The sequence below is a fragment of the Cavia porcellus genome, unplaced genomic scaffold (genome assembly GCF_034190915.1).
Source record: "Cavia porcellus strain 051 isolate PalLab524CR breed Dunkin Hartley unplaced genomic scaffold, mCavPor4.1 scaffold_11, whole genome shotgun sequence".
Taxonomy (NCBI): domain Eukaryota; kingdom Metazoa; phylum Chordata; class Mammalia; order Rodentia; family Caviidae; genus Cavia; species Cavia porcellus.
The window spans coordinates 73,704,496-73,727,981 of NW_026947494.1; the positions used below are offsets into that span (position 1 = coordinate 73,704,496).

The following is a 23,486-nucleotide window of genomic DNA, read 5'->3' on the forward strand; positions in this document are numbered from 1 at the left end:
CCAGACATCTTCAGCCCTTGTTGGGGACTGTCACCCCAAGTGTGGTGGAACTCCTGAGTAGTGCAGGCTGCCCTTCACAGGCTGGCTGTTAGCTCTGGCTGTGGCTCCTCTCCATCCTGCCCTTGTCTGCCAGTGGCAGCGTGAACGACATAGCTCTGTGGGATGAATGACCTCCCCACACGTGCTCCCTCTTTCCTCCTACTCCTGTACCTTTGGGAGCCTTCCCCTGCCTCTCTCAGCTGCAGAGACACTGCCAAGCATACTGGGGCCCCTTCTCACCTGCTCCAGAGCACTGCCTGGTCCTGTGCATGTCCTGCATTCTGCTGGGCTGACCCTGGAGGACAAAGGTCTTGAGCTCCCAGCTTTCTCTCAGAACTGGACACTTGAAATGCCTGAGGAGGAGGGCTGTGTTGTTAAGGGTAATCTCAGGGGGCTCATGGTGCAAGGAGGCTAGAAAGCCTGGAGCAGCAGTTAGGAGCTCTCTGGTGAGCCATTCTTCCAAGGAAGTGTCACAGGGGAGCACTGAGCCCCACAGAGAGGTCAGCAGGACGTGCTGAGTTGGCACCTTAGACACAGCTGGCCTCTTGTTAACTGTGAAGCTCAAAAGACAGCCAGGTTGGCTGATAGGGTTGTCTTATCTCTGCTGTTCCCCACCCTCCTATGCCCTCCATCCTTCATGGCCAGGCTCTGCCCGATATGCATGGACAGACCCCGACCCCCACCAAGCAGGCAAGCTGACCTTCCCAGCAAGCCTTGCGTGGGACTGTAGAGGCAAGGGCAGGTGCCCCAAAGACAAGATGGAGGAGAACGCAGACGTGTGGAGCACCAAGAGCCAGGGGAAACCTGAAATCCTAGAGAGATGCTCACACAGACTTCTTAAGTACAATGGGGGCGAACAGCACACCGGCTTAGATTATATCCCTCTCTGCAGGTCTGTGTACATTATGTTTATATTTCAGAAAGATATATCGAGAGGAGCAGACACACACGCTGCACATACCCAGAGAGGAAAAGAGGTACACAACCACTCCATGTCCCCTTCCCTTTCTTAAGGAGGAGCCAGAGCAAAGGCAGACATCACCAGGATGTGCTGAGACACTAAACCTAGTCCAGAGGCAGAGAGTGGCATGTATTTGGGAGGCCAGAGACGGTTGAGTCAGAGTTACTCTCCTACTGGTGTGTGAGAGGAGATGCACTCTCTCCCCTTTTGAGGAGGGGGGAAAACACTCAGCTCCCACCATCCCAGAGTACCTACATGCACGCACGCGCGCACACACACACACACACACACACACACACGCGCGCGCGCGCGCGCGTGTGCAGTGTTCGTGTGTTACCAGAGTCCTCCTTGGTACCTGTGTGATGACACTGAATCCCCGACCTGCCTTTAAGAGTTGGTTTTGTCTCCGTGTTACCTCTCACCTGCACACCATAAGCATTTAGGAAGTTCTGAGAGAGTAAAGCACCCTGAGCTGTAACAACTGAAAGACAAGCTGCATGCTGCTGGCTTTGGGTCCCACCTCCTCACCACACACACCCTTTGGGTAACTGGCTCCGTCCTGGCTCGTACTTTCCCCCGTTTCCCCCGTTTCCCACCAAAAACAAAACAAAAGCCCTGGGCTCAGAATCCCGTGTCCTTAGAGTTAGGCTGAACTGGCTTCAGGCAGGGCAGCCTGCTTAGCATTGTCTCAGCTCTCCGACGTACACCTGGGGCCTTCTTGAGTCTATCTGCTCACTTTCAGCCTCTGCCAGTCCCTGCTGTGGGTTCTGTCACCCTCCACCAGCCTCTGGCCCCCTGTTCCCTGCGCGCTCCCCACTGGTCTCAGGCTGGCTAGTTTCTGTGAGGAGCACAGGTTCCTACCACCTTCTCTGGAGTAGTAGTAACTTGGCATGATGGAGGCTTAGTCTCTGCTCACTGACCAAGGCACAGTGATGCTTTTAGATTCCCCCCCCCACACACACAGCTTCCTAAGGTTTTAAAATGCTGCTGGGCTTATTTCTGCGGTTCACAGAAGGGAAAAAATGATATACGGGGAATTTAAATGAGTAAATGTAAAATGAGAGAGGTTTGGGGGAAAATCCTCATCATAGTTGTTGTTTTCTGAACAAACCCGTCTGTTCTAAGAAATTCTAGCCAGTAATTACAAGTTACTGAATTGTAATCGCCAGTAGTTGTTAGGTATCTTTACACTATGTCCACTAAACCAGTGGAGCCCCTTGAAGACGTACTGTCAGAAGTCGGCTTTCCACCCTCCACCCTTATTTGTACCCTCACCTCTGCCTCTCTTGATCTGGAGCTCTGTGCTCCTGCCCACGGCTCATCAGCTCCTTCTCCATCAAACCGAATATGAAACTGTGTTCCGGGAGAGGTGGCGTTCATGATCCTTAGACTGTAATGGTTCACCGCCTTCAGTGGGCTCGGTCACCTCCATCCGGCCGTCTGCCTTCCCCTATGGCGATTCCCCACTTTGCTTTCTTTCCTAGACCGCACCAGTTCAGACTCCCACTTCGCTACTTCGCTGGAGCCACTGGCCAAGGTCCCATTGGGCAAAGGCTTCCTGAGGTACATATGCCACTTCCAAATCCTGCAGGTGCTCTCCCTGCTACCGGGTCTACCCAGTCCACGATTTTGGTCTCTGTCCCTGTAGTGCAGCCATGGCTTGTACATCCACCCCACAGCCTGACACAGCTCCTTAACCTTGCTCTACTAGTTTGTTCTCCACCTTTATTACAAAGGTTAAAGCACCTAGTCATTACATCGTAAATACTGCTCGACAGGCTAAAAGTTCAGGCCCTTTCCAAGAATATTATTTGCTGCTAAACAATAATGTATGTATTGAAGGCCATGACTACTAAAATCATTAGTTACTAGATTGCTTATACATCTGTCTCAGATTGTTAAGAAATCACTTTTAGGCTCAGGTAACATAGAATATAGTTGATTGGCCTGTTGTCTTGTGGCAGGGTCAAAGTTTCACAAATACTTGTGTATATTTCTTAGTTCCCAGAAGTTGTAAGCATCATACACTGTATGTAAATCATTTCTGTCACCACTATCAAGCAGTTTTTGATAGACACCCACATGGCTTGTAGCGTATGTATCTTTAGATACGGATATATATGTAGGTTTATTTACTCTGTAAGACCAGGGGTACTTCTGTCTTTAACAATAATTTTTAACTTAGAGTATAATTTAAAGATACATGAAAGTAGAGGAAGCAGTAATGAATCTGCATAACCAATTTCCACAGCTGCCATGTCCCTATCTACAAGTATCTCCTCTCCTGGGGATAATTTTTATGTGAAGTTATTTCCTATCATTTGTATATTTTTTAGTATTTCTAGTAAGTATAAACTCTTTTTAAAGGTATAATCACAATACAAGTATTATACCCCAAAATACAGTAACTCCTTAATATCATCAAAAGACCTAGTATTTAAATTTCCACTGTTACCTCTTAATTTTTGTTAAATGAGTTTGCATTATTCAAATCAGATAAGGCCTATACCTACAGTTAGTTGGTGTATCTCTATGTCTTTTGTTATATTTTAACCCAAAATTTGCACCTTTCCATTTTTTCTCCTTAAACTTTGTTTGTTGAAGAAATGGAGTCTGCTACTGTTTTGATTTGCTTTTGTCCTGGAGCATTCTGTTCATTGCAACCCTGTTGTGTTTTTTACATGCTCTCAACATTGGTTCTGTAGATTCAGGTTCTGTGCTTTTAGTCTTCTGGAAAGGAAATTTGGAAAGATTTAATGTGGATGTAAATACTGACTTGAGTGCCATTAACAAGGCCCTAGTGTGAATACAGGAAATACAACTGTATGGTATTTGTTTCTGGTGCATTGTTAGGGTTCTCTACCTTAGGTACTAAAAAGACACTCTTCCAGCTCTTTCTTTAAAGCTGTGTACTATTCCTTTCAGACTGAATTGGGAATGCCCCTTTCTGTGTCTTATCTTTCTACAAGTCCTGTGTGTCTGCAGGTTATTTCCTGTTTGCTCATGTGTTACTTCTGCGTATTCTTGAAAAGTTGGAACTTGCAAATGAGCACCACGGTTGTCTGTTTTGCTTTCCTCTAGTTGTCCGTGTTGGCTGTTTCCAGTCTAACTAATGCATTCATGAATGACCTTTTGCACAAGTCTTTGTGAACATTTCAGGTTATTGTCTTTAAATTCTTAGATGTGTGATGATAAATTTCCTACCCACACACACCCTTTTTCTTGGCACTTACTTGGCCATCTCGACCTCCAGGAAAGACTTCAGTCACCAGGAGTACATGGGAGTATCCGTTTCTTGACCTTCCCCAGAGTGGCCCAGTCACTTAAGGAAGTGCTGCCATGGCCTGAGCTTTTTGCTTTCCCTTTTCTATATTTATCTTTCGTAGTTTTCCCCTTTTTGCAGTCAACTGTGTTTCCACCAGCAGGTTTGCCTTTGATCCAAGGCAGATAATTTTCTCTGCACCAAAACTCTGGTAGCTGAACTTGTTATCACTCTGCCTGAATTACTGGCACTAACGGCACACAGTGTGTACCTTGATGATAAAGTGTGTGACAGCTTTGGAATTTAACAGCTACTTTGTTCAGCACTGATGTCCTCCTTTCCAGTTCTCCCCATGTTTGAGAGCACTGATGTTGCTGTTTTATGTGTGCAGTATTACAAGTTTGTGTGGATGCAGAGCAATAATTTTCAAACTGAATCAGGATTTACGAAGCAGATAAATTAAGGGAGAAACTATTCACATTACTCAACAATTTGCTTTAAAAAAAAAAGATTGAAATTGGCACTTAACTGTCCGAGGGAAGTCGTCTGAAAATCTAAAGTGTGCGTACTATTCAGAAGCTGTACTCACGATGCTCTGAAATTCCAGCGCATTACTGAAGACGCTTTCTGTAATGGTTTGCGGTGACCATCACTGCCTGGAACCGCACTAAAATGGTCCGTGCTGAGCGTAGCCTCAGGTCCTGTGCCCTTGCTTGTTCCCTGGTTTCTGTCAAGTCCTGCTTCTCTCTCTCCATACTGCTCTCTCACCACACCTACTTGTGTGTTCTTGCTGGTCTTGCGCTTGCTGGAAGTCACCAAGCTGGCCAGGCCATTCTACTGTATCAACTACCCTCTAACCTGCCTCCCTACCCCCTCCCCCGCCCAAAGCACATGCACACACCCTGGAAGAAGTCTTCGCCTGTCCCTTGTTTGTTTGTGTCTCCGGATTACTAGGGTCAGCGGTGTTACTAGACGATGTGGAAATGTGAGTAGTGAGCCCAGGCCCTGTCAGGATTGGACCCCCTGTGACCCTCCAGATCTGCTTTGGGACATTCTGTCCCTTCCTTCTCCCCCTTCTGCCCCACACCAAGCTGCTGGGGTCCTCTAGCTCACGGGTCTGTATTTCTCATGTTTGCCCTTGCCTCTGCTAGAAAGTTCCCATCTCCACCTCTTCATTGGTGAGCTGCTTAGCCATCAGCTCCCCCTTGATTCCTGTCTGTGCCCAGTTCCTGTGCTGGCCACAGTCTAGTTGAGCACCTGCACAGGCCTCCTTATCCTGCCTCCCTGCATGTCACATGGGTTCTGTCCCCAGCAGAGACATCTGCTGGCCTCCCCCTCTCCACCTGAGCCGTCCCGTTAGCATTTCTGCCATCTTTGAAAAATAAAACCCACAGTGACACTCTCTCAAATGAGCTCTCTCATTTCCATACCTTCCCCTTCAGTGGATATTGTTTCTCCAAGAACAAGGGGTGCTTAGTGCCTGGATTTTCCCCGTAGCACTAACCCTAAAAAGATTTTTTCCATGGTCATCAAAAACCTGCACGGAACTAAGTCAGAAGGAAGCAATGTTTATTTCTCTTCATTGCTGCCTCTGAAACATTCCCTTCCCTTTGCTTCTGTGACAGGCAGCTGTCAAACAGGTTGCCGTTCAAGGTCTTCACCCTGTGGCTGCTGGTTAGAGTTAAATGAGTGCTGCCCACCGAGCTGTGCCTTCTTCCAACAGTGTCCTGTTTTCCTCCCAGCTCAGTGGGGCTTGATTATCTCACATTACAGCTGAGGAAGCTGAAGTTGAAAATGGGTAAGTCCTTTCCCAGAACCACAGGGCCAGTCTGCCTGACCTTGTAAGTCTAGATGAGACTGCGCCCATAAAGACAGCAGAGTGTAACCGGTTCCTTCTGCTGTCAACCTGAAAGATAGTGGCCCTCTCTCTGCTTCCCGCCTGGTCCCATTGCACAGCCGTGCTTCCCACACCTTCCTGATGACACCAGCAGCTCCAGTCTCGGAAGGCCCCCCAACCTGGTTGTCACTGCCTGTCTCAGTCCCCAGGGCCGCTCGCTCTGCTGCTGCTCTCCAGTAGGCTGTCCACTCCACCGTGCCTGTGCACAGCTCCACCTCTTACCCTCTTCACTCTGTTTAGTTCAGCGATTCACAAACTCTCCTCTTTCACACTGTGAAGAATCTTCTTTTATGCATTTTCATTATACCTTATCTGTGCTGCTTTTGTGGCATTTTTCTGTCTGCTAGTTTATGTTACCAGTAGTGATAAATAATATGCTTCTGGCATTCCTCCTGCAAACTGCTTGATAGTGATGGAATAATCCTGGTTTGTTGTCTGTAGGTTTGTTCTTAACAGCTCCTCCCCAGCACTTCTGTGCAGTGGGAGGGACTGTCATTGAGGACGAACTTTCTAGACATGACCACAAGATGGCACAGTGGCTGCAGCATTTTCCTCTCTGTTGAGCAGGCAACAAGTCAGGGTTTCTGGATACTCAAGGGAATCCAGGAGAATTTTCAAATTTAAAGCCTTCTGTCCGTTCCTAGTTATTCACTGCATTTGGCCACTATTTTTTTCCATGTTTTCATCCACTTGGCCAGTAGGATAGAAAGCTCCCTGTCATGCCTACTGCTCTTCTTCCTTCTGTTCGTTCGGCAGATACTTCACTGCCTCCCCTGCCCCCAGTCGCATCCGTATTCTAGGTTGGACAAAGAGAAATGGACATTAAAAGACCAGGTCTCTGCTTTGATGGAGCTGATGTTCCGTGGAATTCACCAACACCAGCTGAAGGTACTGTACTGCAGACAGAATCCAGAGTTTCTCTGCTGTTTGTGCAGCTTCCAAAGCCTTTTCTCTTCTCCAGAATCGATCACCCCTCTTCTCTAGTATAAATCCATCCATAGTTGTGTATCGTCCAAATGGGTTTCAGTTCAGCAAGACAAAGGGCCACCAGTCATCATACAGCAATAACTAATTCTGTCTCAGCCATGATTATTTGTGGGCTTCTCTCCTACTTTCTAGCTACCTAGTCACAAATTAAATGTATTTTCTTTATGGTTAAAGATGAGGTGCAAGCCAGTTCTTGGGAGGCTGAGGCAGGAGGACGGTTGAGAGTTTGAGACCAGCCTGGGCTACAAAGCAAACTCAAGACCAGCCTGAACTGCATAGCAAGACCCTGTCTCGAAAAAGACACACATACCAAAAAAAAAAAAAAAAAAAAAAAGACAAGGTTCAGAAAAGTCAAAACTTTTGTCCAGTGTTGGCCAAGTGAGTACATGGGGAAGTATGCACTGAGGTGTGTGTGTCATTCATTCCTTTGTGATCAATAGCAGCACAATTATTACAAGCAAAAGGAAACAATCCAACCTAGTTTACAAACATTTCTTCTGCAACATCTAAGCAAGAGTGGAAAAACTACACAGGCATAATAATTTTTAAATGTCAAATACCATACGTTGTTATAACACTATTCTGCCTGGTAGAATAGTCCTCTTTGTGGTAGGAGTCATTTTGAATACTCATTTTTTTTCCAGGACTAGACCCACATCTCCCTGGCCCTTTCTTCCATACCTTTTCCCTCCACCAGCCTGGCTGTGGGAGATGAGATTCTGTTCTCCACAGTCCTGTCCACCCTTGCTTCAGTTTCAGGAGGATGAGCGCAGGGAATTAATTGCAAACTGGTAGAATTCAAAATGTGGGATCTTATTACTATATGTTTCAGGGAGTAGATTTTTTTCTAATATGTAACTGTTTTTTTCTGGTTTTTGGTAATTGTAACATCTTTGCAAGTACATTATAATCTTTTACCAATCGCAGTTAAGCCCCAAGCAGGAGTCAGTCTATCTCTGGATCGTCAATAATCACATACTGCCCAAATTATTATTCAGTATAAGTTGTAAAACAACTGTGGCTTCACATTTGTCAGTTTTATCTGAGTTGTAATTTGGGTTTGTCTGTGACCATGACCACCATAAAATTTACCTGCCTACACTGCTTCAACTAATCATTTTTCACAGATAGCTTCCGTTATGTATGAATGCAGTCTTTTTTACATGAAATATTCCTCTTTTGTGTCTGTTTCCTGAACCTGTGGTATGAAACGGGAGGATATTCCTTTGCTTAAATTCCACACCAGGCATTTTGGGGCAGCACTTATTTCTGAGTAACACAGTGAGTGTGCTTGTAGTTCATTGGTTACTGTACTGATAAAAGGGTTACCTGAGTGTACTTTTGTACCATTGTAAAGTCAGAATATCAAACTTATCTTTTATAAATTGTCTCCATTTAAAAAGATTGTAACAGAAGTTGCATTCAGACACTTCAGTGGGCACTTCCTTTGGTATTTGATAAGTGGAACTTGTCCCAGAAGTACTTAGCATCCACAGCTCTCAGTTCCAGTTAGAATGTATTCCTGGAGCCCTTAAGCCGTGCAGTGTGATACACAAGTTCATAACCAACAGGTGAACTGCCCTGCTTCCTCCGAGTTGGACAGCTGAGAATGTGGCCTTAAAACTGCCCCCCTCGCTACGTGTGCTGCTTAGCAAGGACCGAAGGCAGCTAGCACCTAAACTGATACACCTCACATTTTCTTTCCTTTTTTTGTTTTTTTCCTGTGTGGGGAAGAGATTTTTGTCAATTTGAATCATTTCTGTTAATAAAGAATTTTAGCTTATCAGTTTTTTCACATTTTAGTAAATTCATATGTAGATTTGTTTCCCATGTTTATTAATGTTGGAGTTTTTTCCACTCTGAAAACTTGGCCATTTTTTTGAGTTTTACTTATGTATAATTAATATTTTATAAACTGCACAATGTGAAGCCTGCAAGATTCCCACTCGGGACACATTTATACATCTCTGACACCATCGCCACGGTCAACATTGTGAGGATACCTGTCATTCTCGGTTGCTCATGCTCTTGTGAATGATCCTTCCCTTGCCCGCCTCCTGTCCCAAGATCACCATGGAGCTGCTTCGGTCACTGTGGTGTATTTTTAATTTCCTAGGCATTTATGTAAATGAAATCATCTAACATACCTCTTTTCTTTCCAGACTCCTTTCATTAAACAGCGATTTTGAGGTGTATCTACATTATTGTATGCATCAACACTGTTTCCTTTTACTAATTAGTAGCGGGTTATAGGAATCTATAACTTGTTCATCCATTCAAGCACAATGGAAATTTTCATTGTATCTAGTTTTGACTATTACAGAGTTGCTGTGAGTACTGAGGGGCAGGTCTTTGTGACAGTGTATATTGTCATATCTCTGAGTGCATACATTGATATGACGTGACTGTGTCATGTGGTGGGCATGTGTTCAGCTTTTCAAGAAATCACCCAACTGTTTTCCAAACCTTCATATCAGTGACGAATAGGAATTCTGCTCCTATCACATCATTATCAGCACATTATATAGTCAGATATGTAGTGTTTTTAATTTTGGTCATGCCAGTGGGTAGATATCGGTATGCTTATGGACCACAAAGGGATCTCATTGTGGTATTAATATGCTTTGCCCAGTGACCATCTTTTCATCCATATTTTTATTGGTAAAATGGGTATTCCAGTTATTTGTTCATTTTTCAAATCTTTGTTTTTTTATTGTTGAGTTTTCCAAGTTCTTTACTCTGGATACAAATTCTTTATCAGATATACACTTTGTAAAGTTTTGTGCTGGTCTTCTATTGTGTGTGTGTTTTGTTTTGTTTTGTTTTTTCATTCTCTTAACAGTATCTTTTGAAGAAAAGTTTTAAATTTTGATGAGATTTGATTTATCAGTTTGTTATCTTATGGGTTGTACTTTTGGTACTATAAACAATCAATTTTTGAATGACTCAGATTTTCTGTATTTTTCTTCTAGAAGTTTTATAGTTTAGATTTTCTATTTAAGCCTGTGATGTACATAAAGTTTTATATATGATGTGAGATGCATCTCTAGGTTCATTTTCTTAGTGTGTGGACATCATATTGTCCAGTAGCATTTGTTGAAAAACATTAACTTTGCTAAGATAACTTTTCTATTTATAAAAGTAAAGACATTTGTATAATACAGTAAAATATAAAGCCTGTGTCTTTATACTTTAGTATAACCCTAAGGATACTAACAGGGAAGAGGGCTAGTTTCAAGTGCATCCATTATAAATTTGGGGTCATGAGTGTCCACATTTATTGTGTGCCCTGATGTTAAAATTTTTAAAGTTACACATGCTTTCCCATGTGATTTAATATTAATTGCCCTTTTACATGCAGTTCTTAAACTGCATGATTTTTAACAGCTACATCGCTAGTGTGTCATATAGACACACAGATGTATACTTTCACCCTTTTTATGGGTCTATCAGTTTTATTCTAAGGGGCTAGGAATTTAGCTCAGTAGCTTAAATACCTGCCTGGCAAGCATGAGGTCGTGAGTTAGATCCCCAGTACAAAAAAAAAAAAAAAAAAAAAAATTATTTTAAAATTGATCATGAAGCAGACCCTTCTCAAAAAAAATAAATAAAAAATATACTTTGAACATCTCTGTTCTTAAATGGGTAAACATACCTCCCTCCTGGGTCTGCAGTGCCCCAAAGTTCCCCTCATTCTCTGAATCCTGTTCTGCACTGTTTCTTCAAGAATGTTCCATTTTCCCCACTTCTCTGGGATCCTGAGTTCCTCTTTAGCTACCCTCCATGCTTTTTTAGGTGTAAGATCTTTGGAAGAAAGCATCCTTTTGCTGGAGGTCTTCTGCTCACCACCTAAGTAGGTCTCCTGTTCCCATGTTTCTCTTCTCTCTGTCTCTCGTTTCCTCTTACCTAACATTGAGAGTCTTCATGCCTACATGGAGACTGCTTTCCAAGAATTTTAGCGTGATTCTGTGCCCCTTTACAGCTTTATCTGTTTGTGGGTTTTGTCACCTTTTTCTTCTTTGCCCTTTTTCTCCTTTAATTACCTGCTTTCATCTCTGGTAGTGTTAGTTCCAGGACGAGTTAATCAGGAATCTGGTTGGATTCTGTCTGTGGAAGTAAGCTATCCAACTGTCTTCCTTTCCCTTCCTGGGAGACCAGTGGGTTTGTAATGGCCAGACTCTAAGTGCCCTTTCTTGGAGGAAATGTTACTTTCTCCGGTTTTGGTCTTGGCTTTGGAATTCTTTCTCTCGTTTGAACAAGCATTCTTTCTTCCTTCCTCCTTACCTCTCCAAGTATTTATTTCTCAGTGGTTTTGATCCACTCAGCCATTTTATAACTGCCCCCTTTCTTACCATAAGTACATTACTGTGACATGTTCAGACCATAAAGGATTCAAAAGATTCATTCATTTGAATCTTTAAAAACTCTACACATTACAGGACACTACACCAAAGGGTCATCTTAGAAACCACAATAATCTACAGTTCTGACTCACAGTAATTAATTCTGTCAGGCCCATTTTCCAGATACACACCCACACACACACCCTACCTTCTGGGGACTCTTGGGGAGAAGCACTAAGGACAGAACCAAATGACGCTGGCAAGCAATCTACGATTGAGCTACATCTCCAGCCCTTTCTAAAATTGTTATTTTTAGATGGTCTCGCTAAGCTGCTTAGACGGGCCACAAGCTTCTACTTTGGCTGCTCAGAGAGCTGGGATTTCAGAGTGCACTATGCCCAGCTTTTTGGGTCTTCCCTAATTTTAGATTTTTCAAGGGCAATAACACACACAAGACCCCTAGTATTCTTTTTATTTTTTAACCTTTTATGGTACTTGTTTATCCTACATAATATTATTTTGTTGTTTTTAAATGTTGATCTTTCACACTAATCACCACCACTACCACATTATAGCAAATTTTACTTAACAGTTTTATTTCTTTTTTATGAGGGGAGAGATCAAAGCCATACTCTCAGCCACAGCTAGCTTGCATACTCCTAGGGAACAGGGTCAGTGTTCATTAGTAGCAGCTGAAACTCACATTAATACCATAGGTAATACTTATTATATCAGTATCAGATAGTTATCTTTGTAAAAGGGCAGCTGTGTACAATGGAGCATTGACTCTCTGGTTTAGGGACATGAAACTCTTGATTTCTGCACAGAATTCCTGGGATTTCTTTTTTGTCTTGACTGTAAACCTAGAGGTAAGACTTCATAATCTATACCATCAGGGATGCTTTGGGTAGCTGAAATATGTCATACTACAGAATTCATTGTGGTTTTTGTTTGTATGTTGCTGAAGATGGACCTGGCCCTGGGAATTCACTTAGTAACATGTTAGTCACATTATGAAGCTAAAAGCTGACCCTGAATCTTTATCCTGCCTTTGCATTAGGGTACTCAGTGGTTTGCATCCTTCTGTGGGAAGAGAGAAACCAAGGAAAACACTCGTGGGGCAGGATTTCTCCTCAGTCATTTCTCAGAACAAGATGGGCAACTCAGTTTTTTCTGAAAACTGTGTTACATAGAGATAGTGGATGTATTTAGAATATTAAAAGATAAGCAGCCAATTTGAGAACGGCAGTAAGCTTGGAGTAATAGTTTACTGAATAAAATGTGAATAATCTAGATAATGTTGATGCAAGGGGGAAATACACGAACCTGGAGATATCGATGTTTACTTTTCATATTTCAATGTACTGTAAATATTTCTATCAGAATTTAAGATAGATTTTTCAATAAAATACAATGAGTATGAATAACTGATGATAAAGAGTTTGTTTCATATGCCATTAACTAGGGTAGGTCTGACTTGAAATTTCAAACTAATTCTTCTTTTCTTTTTAGGTTGCCTCTTGGTGCTGCTTTGGCGGTATTTGGCACCCAGAATGCTTCATTCTGTGATGGTCTATTAATAAGATTGCCTTGTTAGAGTTTGGAGCAGGGGTCTCAGGTAGGTGGCTTTTATCATTATATGGCATGACTTTCAAAGTGGTCAGTTATTCCAGTTCCTAAATCATTCAAGATAGAATGCTAAAAGCTTTGAAAAGCATGCCACATAATAAGCATGCCACTTACAATCATAGGTCCATCAGAATGGATTGCAGTTAAGTGGGCTTCAGTAATAGTTACGATCTGATGCAAGGCTGAGAGCAGTTTTCCGTGCCCTATGTACAAAATATACAGTTGCCGTAAAGGCTTGTTTATCTTCACCAGAGAGCCCGCAGATGGACTCTTAAGTCCTCCCTTCTCTGGGTCTTGCTCATAGTGGTAGATTATGCCATGTGGCCACTATGTCTTCCTCTGTCTTCTGTGATGGATCTGATTAACTGTGGGCAGGTGAAGAGGAAGATTAGGTCTGCTCCCTGGATGGGGCAAGCATGACAAGAGCAGTTTGCTAGCATCCTTGGGAGGAGGACTGATACAGCACCTTGATTTCCCAGCCCATAGAGGCAGCTCAGTGGCACAATCCTGGAAATCCAGGCCCACATGAGTTTGGCACCAGCAGGTAAGTCTGTCTGCAGGACCTCAAACACAGGTTTAGGACCAGGACCCAAGCCCTAGAATGGGGAAATGAAAAAAAAAGGTGAATTGGGCTGTAGGATATAACCTGGGATCCCAGCACTTCAAGAGGCTGAAGCCAGGAGGGTTACAAGTTTGAACATAGGCTGGACAACTTAGCAACACTGAGACCCTGTCCCAAAATAAAAACAAAAGGGCTAGGGATATAGGCTCAGTGCAGAGGCCTTGGATTCAATACCTGCTACAACATGAAAAAAGCAAAGGTAGGCATGCCAGGGGATGGGCTCGGGTTCCTAAACTTTCCACTGACCTGAGCAGAGCCCATCACCCTGGTGAAAAGAAGATTTAGTCTGAAGGCTCCATAGGCTTCACAGTATATTTAAACAGAGCTTTATGATCAAATTGAAGGTATAAATTAATGTGGATAAAGTTTTATGTTAGTAAGCACATTCTATGGAGATTAAGCATTTAAATCAAGTTAGCATAAATTTTAGCCATCTGTGTGCTATAAATATTTTCTACAATAAAAGAATGTTAATGAGTTTTTTAGAGTTGTAAGTTGTAGTTTTTCTTGTACATTGTAGCTTTTAAACTTTTTAATGAAGCTGTTTTTAGTAGCTAGAAAAGGCAGAGGAAATGTTACTGAGCAACTCTAATCTGCACACACTTTCCCTTTTTTGATTTTTCTACATCTGTAATCAGTCAGAAATTTTCTAATACTTTCAACATCATCTACATAGCCCCATAGATAATTTCATATGAAAAATACTCCCTTTTAAAGATTTAGAATTTTATTTTTCTCCTTTTTCCTTCCCATGAAACTTCATTATCTATTTCCAAACACTAAATTACCATCAATGATTATATGTGCTTTACATTATATGTATTTATGGCATTATTAGAACAGAACATTTTAAGGCAGAAATGCTCAGGTCTGGCCCCATGCTCACCAGACCTCAGAGTAGCATATTCGAGACCCCAGCTTCCCAGCCTGCTGAAGCCCGGCCTGCTCTGAAGGACTTAGAAGCCAGAAGTCTCAGCCGGATGTGTGGCCCCCATTTCACCCCTCTGCCTGAGCACACTGGCCATGTGATTCTATGGGTGTTGTCTCCTGAGCTTGCTATATAACCTGCAGGGATTTCAGGAGCCCTGAAGCATCTCTGCCTGCACACTGTCATTCTGAAATTCTCTGCAAGGGACTCCAGTTCTGCTGTGCAGTTCAGTTCTGTGCTGGCTAGGGAAGTCCACAGGGACCTCTGGAGGCCACAGAGGGAACAGCCACCTCTGACTGGACACTTGGCTGGAACCAGTCCTGTTTACCTTCCACTGTGTGGGAATCAATAGAAGTGGCTGTTTTTAAAGTTGCTTTAATCCTGGAAAGCTGCATGGGGTAACTTTAGGAACACAGCTTGATGATATGCGCAGGGCCTTAGCTGAGTGCTGATTGTATTTTCAATCATATTTTTAGTGCTCCTTGGGCAATAGCACAGGAGGCAGCATTTGGACAGAGCATGAACTCTCTCAAAGCTCTCATTTCTTTGAGACACCTTAAAACTAGTTATCCAAATGAACTTTTAAAACTAAGTAAAGTAAAGCTTGTTTCCTTAGCATTTTTCTTACCTCGTGTCTGATTTCTACCATTTCATTTGAAATTATAGACAGATTGAGGTGACTGAGAATTCAAACGTGAAACCTGGTTATTCGGTATTTGAGCTTTTAATAGTGTTAGGCAAATAAGCATACATGAGTGATTACTTAGGGTCCTTCAGTGTAGGTATTTTTATAGTTGGGGACACACAAACTTAAGGAGTTAGTGGTAATAAGGTAAAACTCATCACAATTTGGGATATATGACCTGCGGGCTGTTTCATAGTGCTAGCTACACATTAAATATTTGGGAAACATTTTATACCAGTTGCTTTTTAAAAACCCAGGAAATCCTCTAAATATAAATTGCTGATTAAATATCTTGCCTTGAATTATTTTCGTTTCAGTTATTTGCTCTTCCTTTCTCTTGCTGCCTCGTTCGCTCCCTCTGCACAATTCCTCTCACATTTCCTCTTTGCAAGAACTCATTTCCCGTGTGAAAAAACAAAAATACCCCACCGTACCCCCATCTGTATTTTTTAGTTTTCTTATTTTGATTAGAACTTACAGCCCTAGGGGGACACTTTTTCTCCCCCATCCCAGCATGTAATTTACAGTTGGTAAAAATGTTACCAACTTAAAACATGCTAGCTTCTAAGTTAAAGAGACAACTTTTTAAAAAGAAAACCTTTTCAATTCCACTTGGCATTTTTCTCCTTAAAGTAAATAACCAAGGAAATACATTTGTTTTACTGTTCTGTTTTCATCAGGTTGTTTTGTCTGGTTATCTATAATAGCCTCGAAGGAACATGGTAACTGTACAGAAAAGTGAGAGAAGTGATTTCGGGGTTCTCACAACATTGCAGTGTCAGTTTTGAAATTTGCTGACATTTTCCTATTGGCTTTTAAAAGCAAATAGATTGAAAGTTTTCCTTCATTTCTCTATTATTTTCCTTCACTTCTCTTTTTATTATTTTGTACTGAAAGACATTTCTGAATATCAGTGCAGCTTTTTGATAAATTTCAAACATTGTCCCAGAACTATATTTGAATTACTTAAAATCAGTTGAAAATATTAAATATAACAATTCAAAAAGGCATCTTCTTGACACTTGGTGGAAGAAAATAAGCACTCTAGTTTTTCAGATTCTGGTTGTAAATGAGTTACTCGAGGACCTGCTTTAACTCGGATGAGTTGTGTGTGTCTCTCTGCTGTGTTTCCTGCTTCTGGGACTCTGGCAGCTCTGGCCTGTGTTTCCATCTGTCCTGGTCTGTCCTGAGTGCATGCTTTCACTTTGGATATTTTCACTAGGATAGAGGCTTGATTGCTGTTATTTACTCGAGCTGCTTGATATTTAGCTGATCTTTACTTAGGCTATTTGATCCTGCAATCCTCTAGAGAAGCCTTATTTTCTGAAGCAAAATATAGGAATTGCTATTATTTTAATCTAAGACTTCAAATGGTTAATTTTCAACAAAGTACCTTCCTGTTCCTCAAGTTGTTGAACCCAGTTGTATCTGTACTCTTCTGTCTTTGACTGGAATATGTGTGTTCCGTGTCGTCTGCTGCAGCTGAGCAAACTAGGTCATCGTATGACCTGTGAACACCTGCCCTGTTTTTTTTTTTTTTTTCATTCATTCAGCAGTTACTTTACTGCCTTTTGCAGTGAGTAAAACTGCGAAGGTGCTGCTCTTTGCTGCCTGAGTCTACTGTTTGCTCTCTCTTAGATTTCTGTAATTGCCAGATAGTATTTTTATTCTTTACTGAAAGTGATTTTACAGGTCTACGGTAATTGACCAAAGCAAGCATTTCCAAATTGTTACACAATCATTGAAGTTGTCTTTAAAAAATATTCCAAGTATGTGTTGTCCTTTAAAATTGATCTCTTCATTTGTTTTCCTGTTAATTCCTTCATATTTTTCAAAACTCATATTAATGTTTTATACATGTAAATTTAAAACATTATCAACTAGGGGCTGGGGATTTAGCTCAGCAGCATAAGCGCCTGCCTTGCAAGCAGGCAGTCGTGAGTTCAATCCCTGGTACCGGTAAAAACGAAAAAAAAAGATTAAAAAAAAAAAAACATTATCAACTGGTAAGTTCCCTTTTGTAGTCTACCTTATTTACTCTCCATGGAAAACATGTTTTAAGCAGATGTGGACAATTCTGAATTGATTATTAATATTTTATGACTAGCATAAGGAGAAAAAGCTTGATGATTGATTAGCTATGCCTTTAGCAGAATCTCTTTGACTTTCAAACATGAAACAATTTTTGATGCAGGTAAGTGTTGTGAAAGTTTACAACTGTTAACAAAGTGACTATCAAAATTGTAGAATTTAAGCTTGGTTAGGTGGTGAATGCCTGTAATCCCAGCACTCTGAAGGCCTGAGACAGCAGGATTACAACAAATTGGAGACTAGCCTAGGCTACAAAACCATGAGTTCAAGGCCAGCTTGGAAGGTACAGCAAGACTTTCTCAACAAAATGATAATAATAATAATTTAAAATATAGAAAGTTTAACTGCAGATCTGTTTTTAAATGGCATCTCATAGAAACTGGTCTTTTTCTGATGTGTCATTCATTTTTGGTTATTTTTCTGTGTGAGTCACTGTTTTAGAATAACATAAAACGCAGGAGGGTAAACCTATGTGTGTGCACATGAACGTGCAGTGTTTCCCCTAACACCATTCCTGTGGCAGGAACAGTGCCTGCTGCAGTGCCAGCAGAACCTGGAGGGTCTTCTGAAACACTGTCTATTGTAGAGCAGTTAAAATGGGTGTATGTGCTTTTTATCTTCTTCACAATTCTTCAGAACAAGGCAAAGAAGCATTTTCATCCTTCGAAAATCCCTTTAACTTTTTTTTTTTAAAGTACAAGTGTAAGTTTGATAGCAAACTTCACAACTGTAATCCCAATGCTTTTAAAAGGTTTTTATTTGTCCTATAAAAGAGAACATACAGGGGCTGAGGATTTAGCTCAGCGGCATAAGCGCCTTGCAAGCAGGCGGTCGTGAGTTCGATCCCCGGTACCGATAAAAAAAGGAGAAAGACCAAAAAAAAAAAAAAAATACAAATCATGTTAGTTGAAATTTTAGTTAGGATTCCATAACTATAGATAGTCCAAATAATAGTTCACTCTAACTAACACCTTATTTCCTTTGTTTTGGGAATAATTAACAGTTCTTTGATGATTTGTCAACTTAAAAGAATTCAAAATTGATTGAATTTAGAGACATTAACCATAATTTGGGAGTTAGGTTTTAAGATAACTTAAAATTTTGGCATTATTATTTGATTTAAAACTGTATATATATATAGTATATAGCATGGATAATTTATAGGCTGTGTTGGAATATCTCCAAACAAGATTCATAAGTTTAAACTATATTAAAATAAAGTATTTCTATTGAAAAATATCATTGAATAGTTATAAATAAAAATTAAGAATGTATTTGAAAGCCAATAAAATTTATATTGGTTGAAAAAAGAAAAATAAATTACATAAAATTTACTTTATAAATCATCTTTTAAACTTTTTAAGTCTTAAAATTTATTTCTTCTTAGAGATCATAGCCAGAAGCTCTAAAGGAGAAAACCGGTATTGTCCCCTTGTCCAGTCGTTTCAGTGTAGTGACAGGATTTATCCAATTGCAGATGGCTTGGCTAAGCCACTCTTGGCATAAAATGCAGTAAAAGTGAAATTGTGTAAAGGTGTCAGCGGTCCTTTTCGACACCATAAATACTGTCACATTTTTGAGCTTTTGTTGCCTTTGATCTAAGATGGCAGTGGTGGTAGATATGTCCACGCCTCACGTTCTCTGAACTCCAGGGAGGGACTGTATCAAAGGTGGAAACACTGCACTCACATTATTAAGACAGCATAATACACAAAACGGTCTTGCATATTCTTACCTCCCCTCCAAAACTATGTGCTCTGGGCAAGTAAGTATTCACAAAATTAATTTCACTGTTTTTGCAATTTTGATGTGCAGAATTCAGTTCTTCCACTTTTGCATGCCCTGTGCTTTATAAAGGAATGGAGCTTTTGCTTTTAACTTTTTAAAATGATTTATTGGTCTAACTTTTTATTTTTCTTGTCTTTTACACTGTGATAATAACACTGTTTTCACATATCTTCCCTAGAAGTTTTATAATGATGCTTGAATGTCCTCATTTTATTTATATGTCATCAAATTCTGAAAGATTGAAAATTTTATTTTAAGGGAAATTATTAGATTGGTGTTTGAGCTGTGAAGTTATTTTTCCTTAATCTGTCATTGACATATCCTTTTGTTGTTGTGTTTTATCTGTTTGATTTGTATTCCCATCTCAAGTTCTTACAATGATTTCTAGACGTTCATCTTCCAAATGTGTGCTTTGTACTTTCTATAACAGATTATTTTAGATCTTTCTGTCTTTTGACTTTTTAAATGTTTATTAGCACAATCACAAATTATTAATATTTTTTTCTGTGTGTGCTCACAGTCTACTAAAAATCATTTCTGTTAGGTGCTTTAAGCTGTTTTAAGATTTTTCAACAGTGATCTTGTAAACCAAGTTATGCTTTTTTTCTGATACCTCCTGCTCCAGAATCAAACCTATATTTAATTTCTCTTGTTTTTAAATGTTTTTGAAATCTAAACAGTACACAATTGTTGCTGCACTTCACCAACCCTTACAGTATTATTAAAAATAAATTAGCAGATAACAGAATGTGGAGTTTAGAAGCCCACCTGCCAAGTGTGCGTGGTGGGAGTGCTGTCTACGTGAGACAGGTGCCATTACCGATGCTGCTCCAAGAGGGAACTGAGTTCATCCCCTGCTTAGTGAAATTTTGATTAGCTTCGTTTACAGATAGTGATCCTAATATCCATTTCTTTTGGTAGGCAAGTGAGGTTTTTTAAAAAATCTAAATTGAATTTGGGAAACAAGTGGGGAGTCATTCAGCATCACAAAATGCCATTTATCTAGGTAATACTGTTTTACTTTTTTATTTCTGCATTTATTTGATCATGTAAATGTGCTTAGAACTAATAAAAATATGCAACTGGTAAAAATGCATGAATTGTCAGCAGAGTATGGAATGTAAGCATGTGCCATGAAACTGCAATTCTTTCATCCTGTATTTTCTGTCACTTACATGCTAGTTCTGCTTAGAGTATAGTCCATTGTTTTTTTTTTTTTCCTCCCCAACCATAGATTGGCCAAAATGGGAAAGATTGGATTCCACTCTCTTCCACGAAGAGTTAATGGGACTGGCTAAGATCAGAGTCTGAGGCTTTTCCATCTATAATCAGGTGAACATCAAACGAAAATCACTAATTCTGTGCATGCATCTTTAATGTATCTAGTTGATATACATATTATGAATGTGGTCTTTTATTGTATATTGCATTTACAGCATTTTATTTATCCGATAGATTTAAATGCACCTGTAATAACTAATTGGAGTTCTGTAATTTATTAAGATGAAAAGGTATTAGCCATGATAAAATTTCAGCTGGTCTTAGGAAAGTGTAATATTTGGAATTAGTGCAGTTCTTCATTGCTCAGTATGTACATCTAAAGATAATAATTCATCTGTTACTCCATATTGAGTATAGTCAATTTTAATATCAAATGTTTGTAAATTGTTTTATGATGCACTTTTAATACATTTTTCCCAGTAATACAGAAGTAATTTTTTTCAATTAGGATTCTCCGCATTACAGTTGGATCTTGTAACACAGTGGCAGTTACCACCAATCTTTGAGATATTTTCAGCTTTTAGTTATATGCAAGGATTTATATACTTGGCATCCCATTTTTCTTCACAGTTGAAAATGATCTTCTAATTAAATGCATGAAAGCATCACACTAAGGAATCAAATAATTGAAAATCAGTTTTTTCTCCTGCCAATACAGAATACTTTATAACAGTTTACAATATGGACAGAATGGCTACATAAGTTTATAAGGGAGGCAGGGAAGCTATCTTATGAACAAGACTGTAAAAGGAAAAGAGTAAGTCCTTTTTCTTTTTCAAAGCACAAGAAAATCCAAAACCAGAAGAAATATACAGTGTTAGCATTGCTAATGTCAGATGCATTGTGTAAATGTCATTTTTAAACTGCACAGAGGACTTTCAAATATTTTGAACAACACGAAGACCTTGCTTATATCTACCTAATCAAGAAGATACTTGACTAGCTTTTCTTACATGCTTCTACTATTTTAGTCAAATTAGTGGGTCTTAGCTGTGTTTTGTCTACATAGGTACAATATCTACATTAAAATATAAGGGACCTATTATAGCATACACTTAATTTTGCAGAGCTTCTATAAAAATATAACAAATCTGTGAAAGTGAGTGTACCTTAATTTGTGAAGGCAGTGTCAGTGTAATGCCAGAACAAAATACAAGGTTGGTTTTTATTTTTTAAATATATAGATTCAGTTAGTAATTGATAAGTCATTTAATCACATTCAAGTTTTCTTTTTTTTTTTTTTTTTTTTTGTCTTTTTCCTTTTTATCGGTACCGGGGATCAAACTCATGACTGCCTGCTTGCAAGGCAGGCACTTATGCCGCTGAGCTAAATCCCCAGCCCCCTCAAGTTTTCAATTTAAAGATCAGATCTTTTTAAAGGGAGGTTACTGTTAGTATCATTTCTGCAGTCTTAAAAGTAACTCTATAAATTGCCTTGAGGAAATTTTAAGGAATCATTTAACTCATATTATCAATTCAGATTTCAGAGAGATTGTTCCCTTAGTCTGAGAAAGAGTTGATATTTCCTGTCTGTATAGGTTTTAACTCAGCTTTAATTTTCTGTTTAAATTTAAATAGACATACTCTTTGCTGTACAGTGTATACATTTCATTCTCCTCACAGCATCAGTAAATGAAACTCTGACAAATCTCTACCCTTCGGAGCACCTCTGTGAGGGTGCATTCTTGCACAGACATTGTGTGGTATCAGAAGTCACAAACAGACACACTGCACCAAGGTTAAAGGTGTGTCAAAGCCCAGACCTCAGCTGCTGGGAGGCTTGAGGACTCCAGCTCACCTGCTGACCCCAGCGGGCCCAGCGAGCATAGCTGTTCTTCATGATATAAAAACATTGAGGAAAATTAAGCAGCATCTCCCCAACCAACAGGGAACCATGCTCGTTACCTCATATAACATCGAAAGGTTTCACAGGTTTAGGCGTGTGTGCTTGTTAAGATAGACGACGTTTGCTCTTGACTCACGAATCTCTCTGAGGAGAACAGATGCTGGTGTAAATTGTCACTCTGGGTGGTACATTCACCTCTTTCAGGCCTCCAGTGTCTGGCCTTTAAAGTACTTCTTTTATAGACTCCATGGTGTCTAAGGGACTCAAAACAGCATTCATTGTTTATCAGTTTGTTCCTATCACAGAGTGTAACTAGATCTGACATGGACAAATTAAAATAATTTTCCTGCAACATTTTTACATTTTTAGTCAGATTTGTGTTGTCTAATCCTCTGTGAAAACTGAAGCTTAATAATGCCACTATGACAGCCATGTTTTGATGCTTCCAAAGAGTTCCCACGGTCATTACTGCGATGCCTAAGTACGTTTGTCAGATGGAATTTCGGGATGTGTATGAACTGTTCATTCTGAGCAATGCGATAATACGTGTTTTGACAAATAATAAAGAAGCCTATAGATATTACATTAGACCAGCTGAATCCATTTTATAGTTTCTTTTTTAATTCAAAAGCATCACATAGCAAATTTTAAAACTTTTTTAAATTAAGTTTAGTTACAAACTAGTTGTTTCTTATTTTTTTTTCCAGTCCCTTTTTGCTTTCTTTTACGACCACATGAAACTTGAGAAGCCACCTAAAGCTCTATCATTTAGTGGAGTTGGGCAGTTCCCAAGTGTCCAACAAGAAGGCCTGGTTTAGGCTGCGATGGCCACTGTCATCCCTGGTGATTTGTCAGCAGTAAGAGATACCCAGAAAGTCCCTTCAGGGAAACGTAAGCGTGGCGAAACCAAACCAAGAAAAAACTTCCCTTGCCAACTGTGTGACAAGGCCTTTAACAGTGTTGAGAAATTAAAGGTTCACTCCTACTCTCACACAGGAGAGAGGCCCTACAAGTGCACACAACAAGACTGCACCAAGGCCTTTGTTTCTAAGTACAAATTACAAAGGTATTAAACTCTATTTGTCTTTCAGATTATATTTTCTCTTATGTTGGCCATTTGAAGCCAT

The 23,486-nt window shown here is 40.2% G+C and overlaps 1 protein-coding gene across 4 annotated transcripts in view; it reads left to right on the top strand.

Moving 5' to 3' along the window:
* Plag1 (PLAG1 zinc finger) overlaps positions 1–23,486 on the top strand; it is a 42,450-nt gene that overhangs the window by 12,342 nt on the left and 6,622 nt on the right. The window contains exons 2-4 of one of the 4 annotated variants that reach the window (XM_063258480.1): positions 13,002–13,107; positions 20,467–20,564; positions 23,067–23,425. In XM_063258480.1, coding sequence (XP_063114550.1) covers positions 23,184–23,425 — 242 coding nt within the window. In that variant the 5' untranslated portion in view covers positions 13,002–13,107; positions 20,467–20,564; positions 23,067–23,183. The remainder of the gene's footprint in view (positions 1–13,001; positions 13,108–20,466; positions 20,565–23,066; positions 23,426–23,486) is intronic. The other 3 variants (XM_063258482.1, XM_063258481.1, XM_063258483.1) reach the window with 3 other exon arrangements.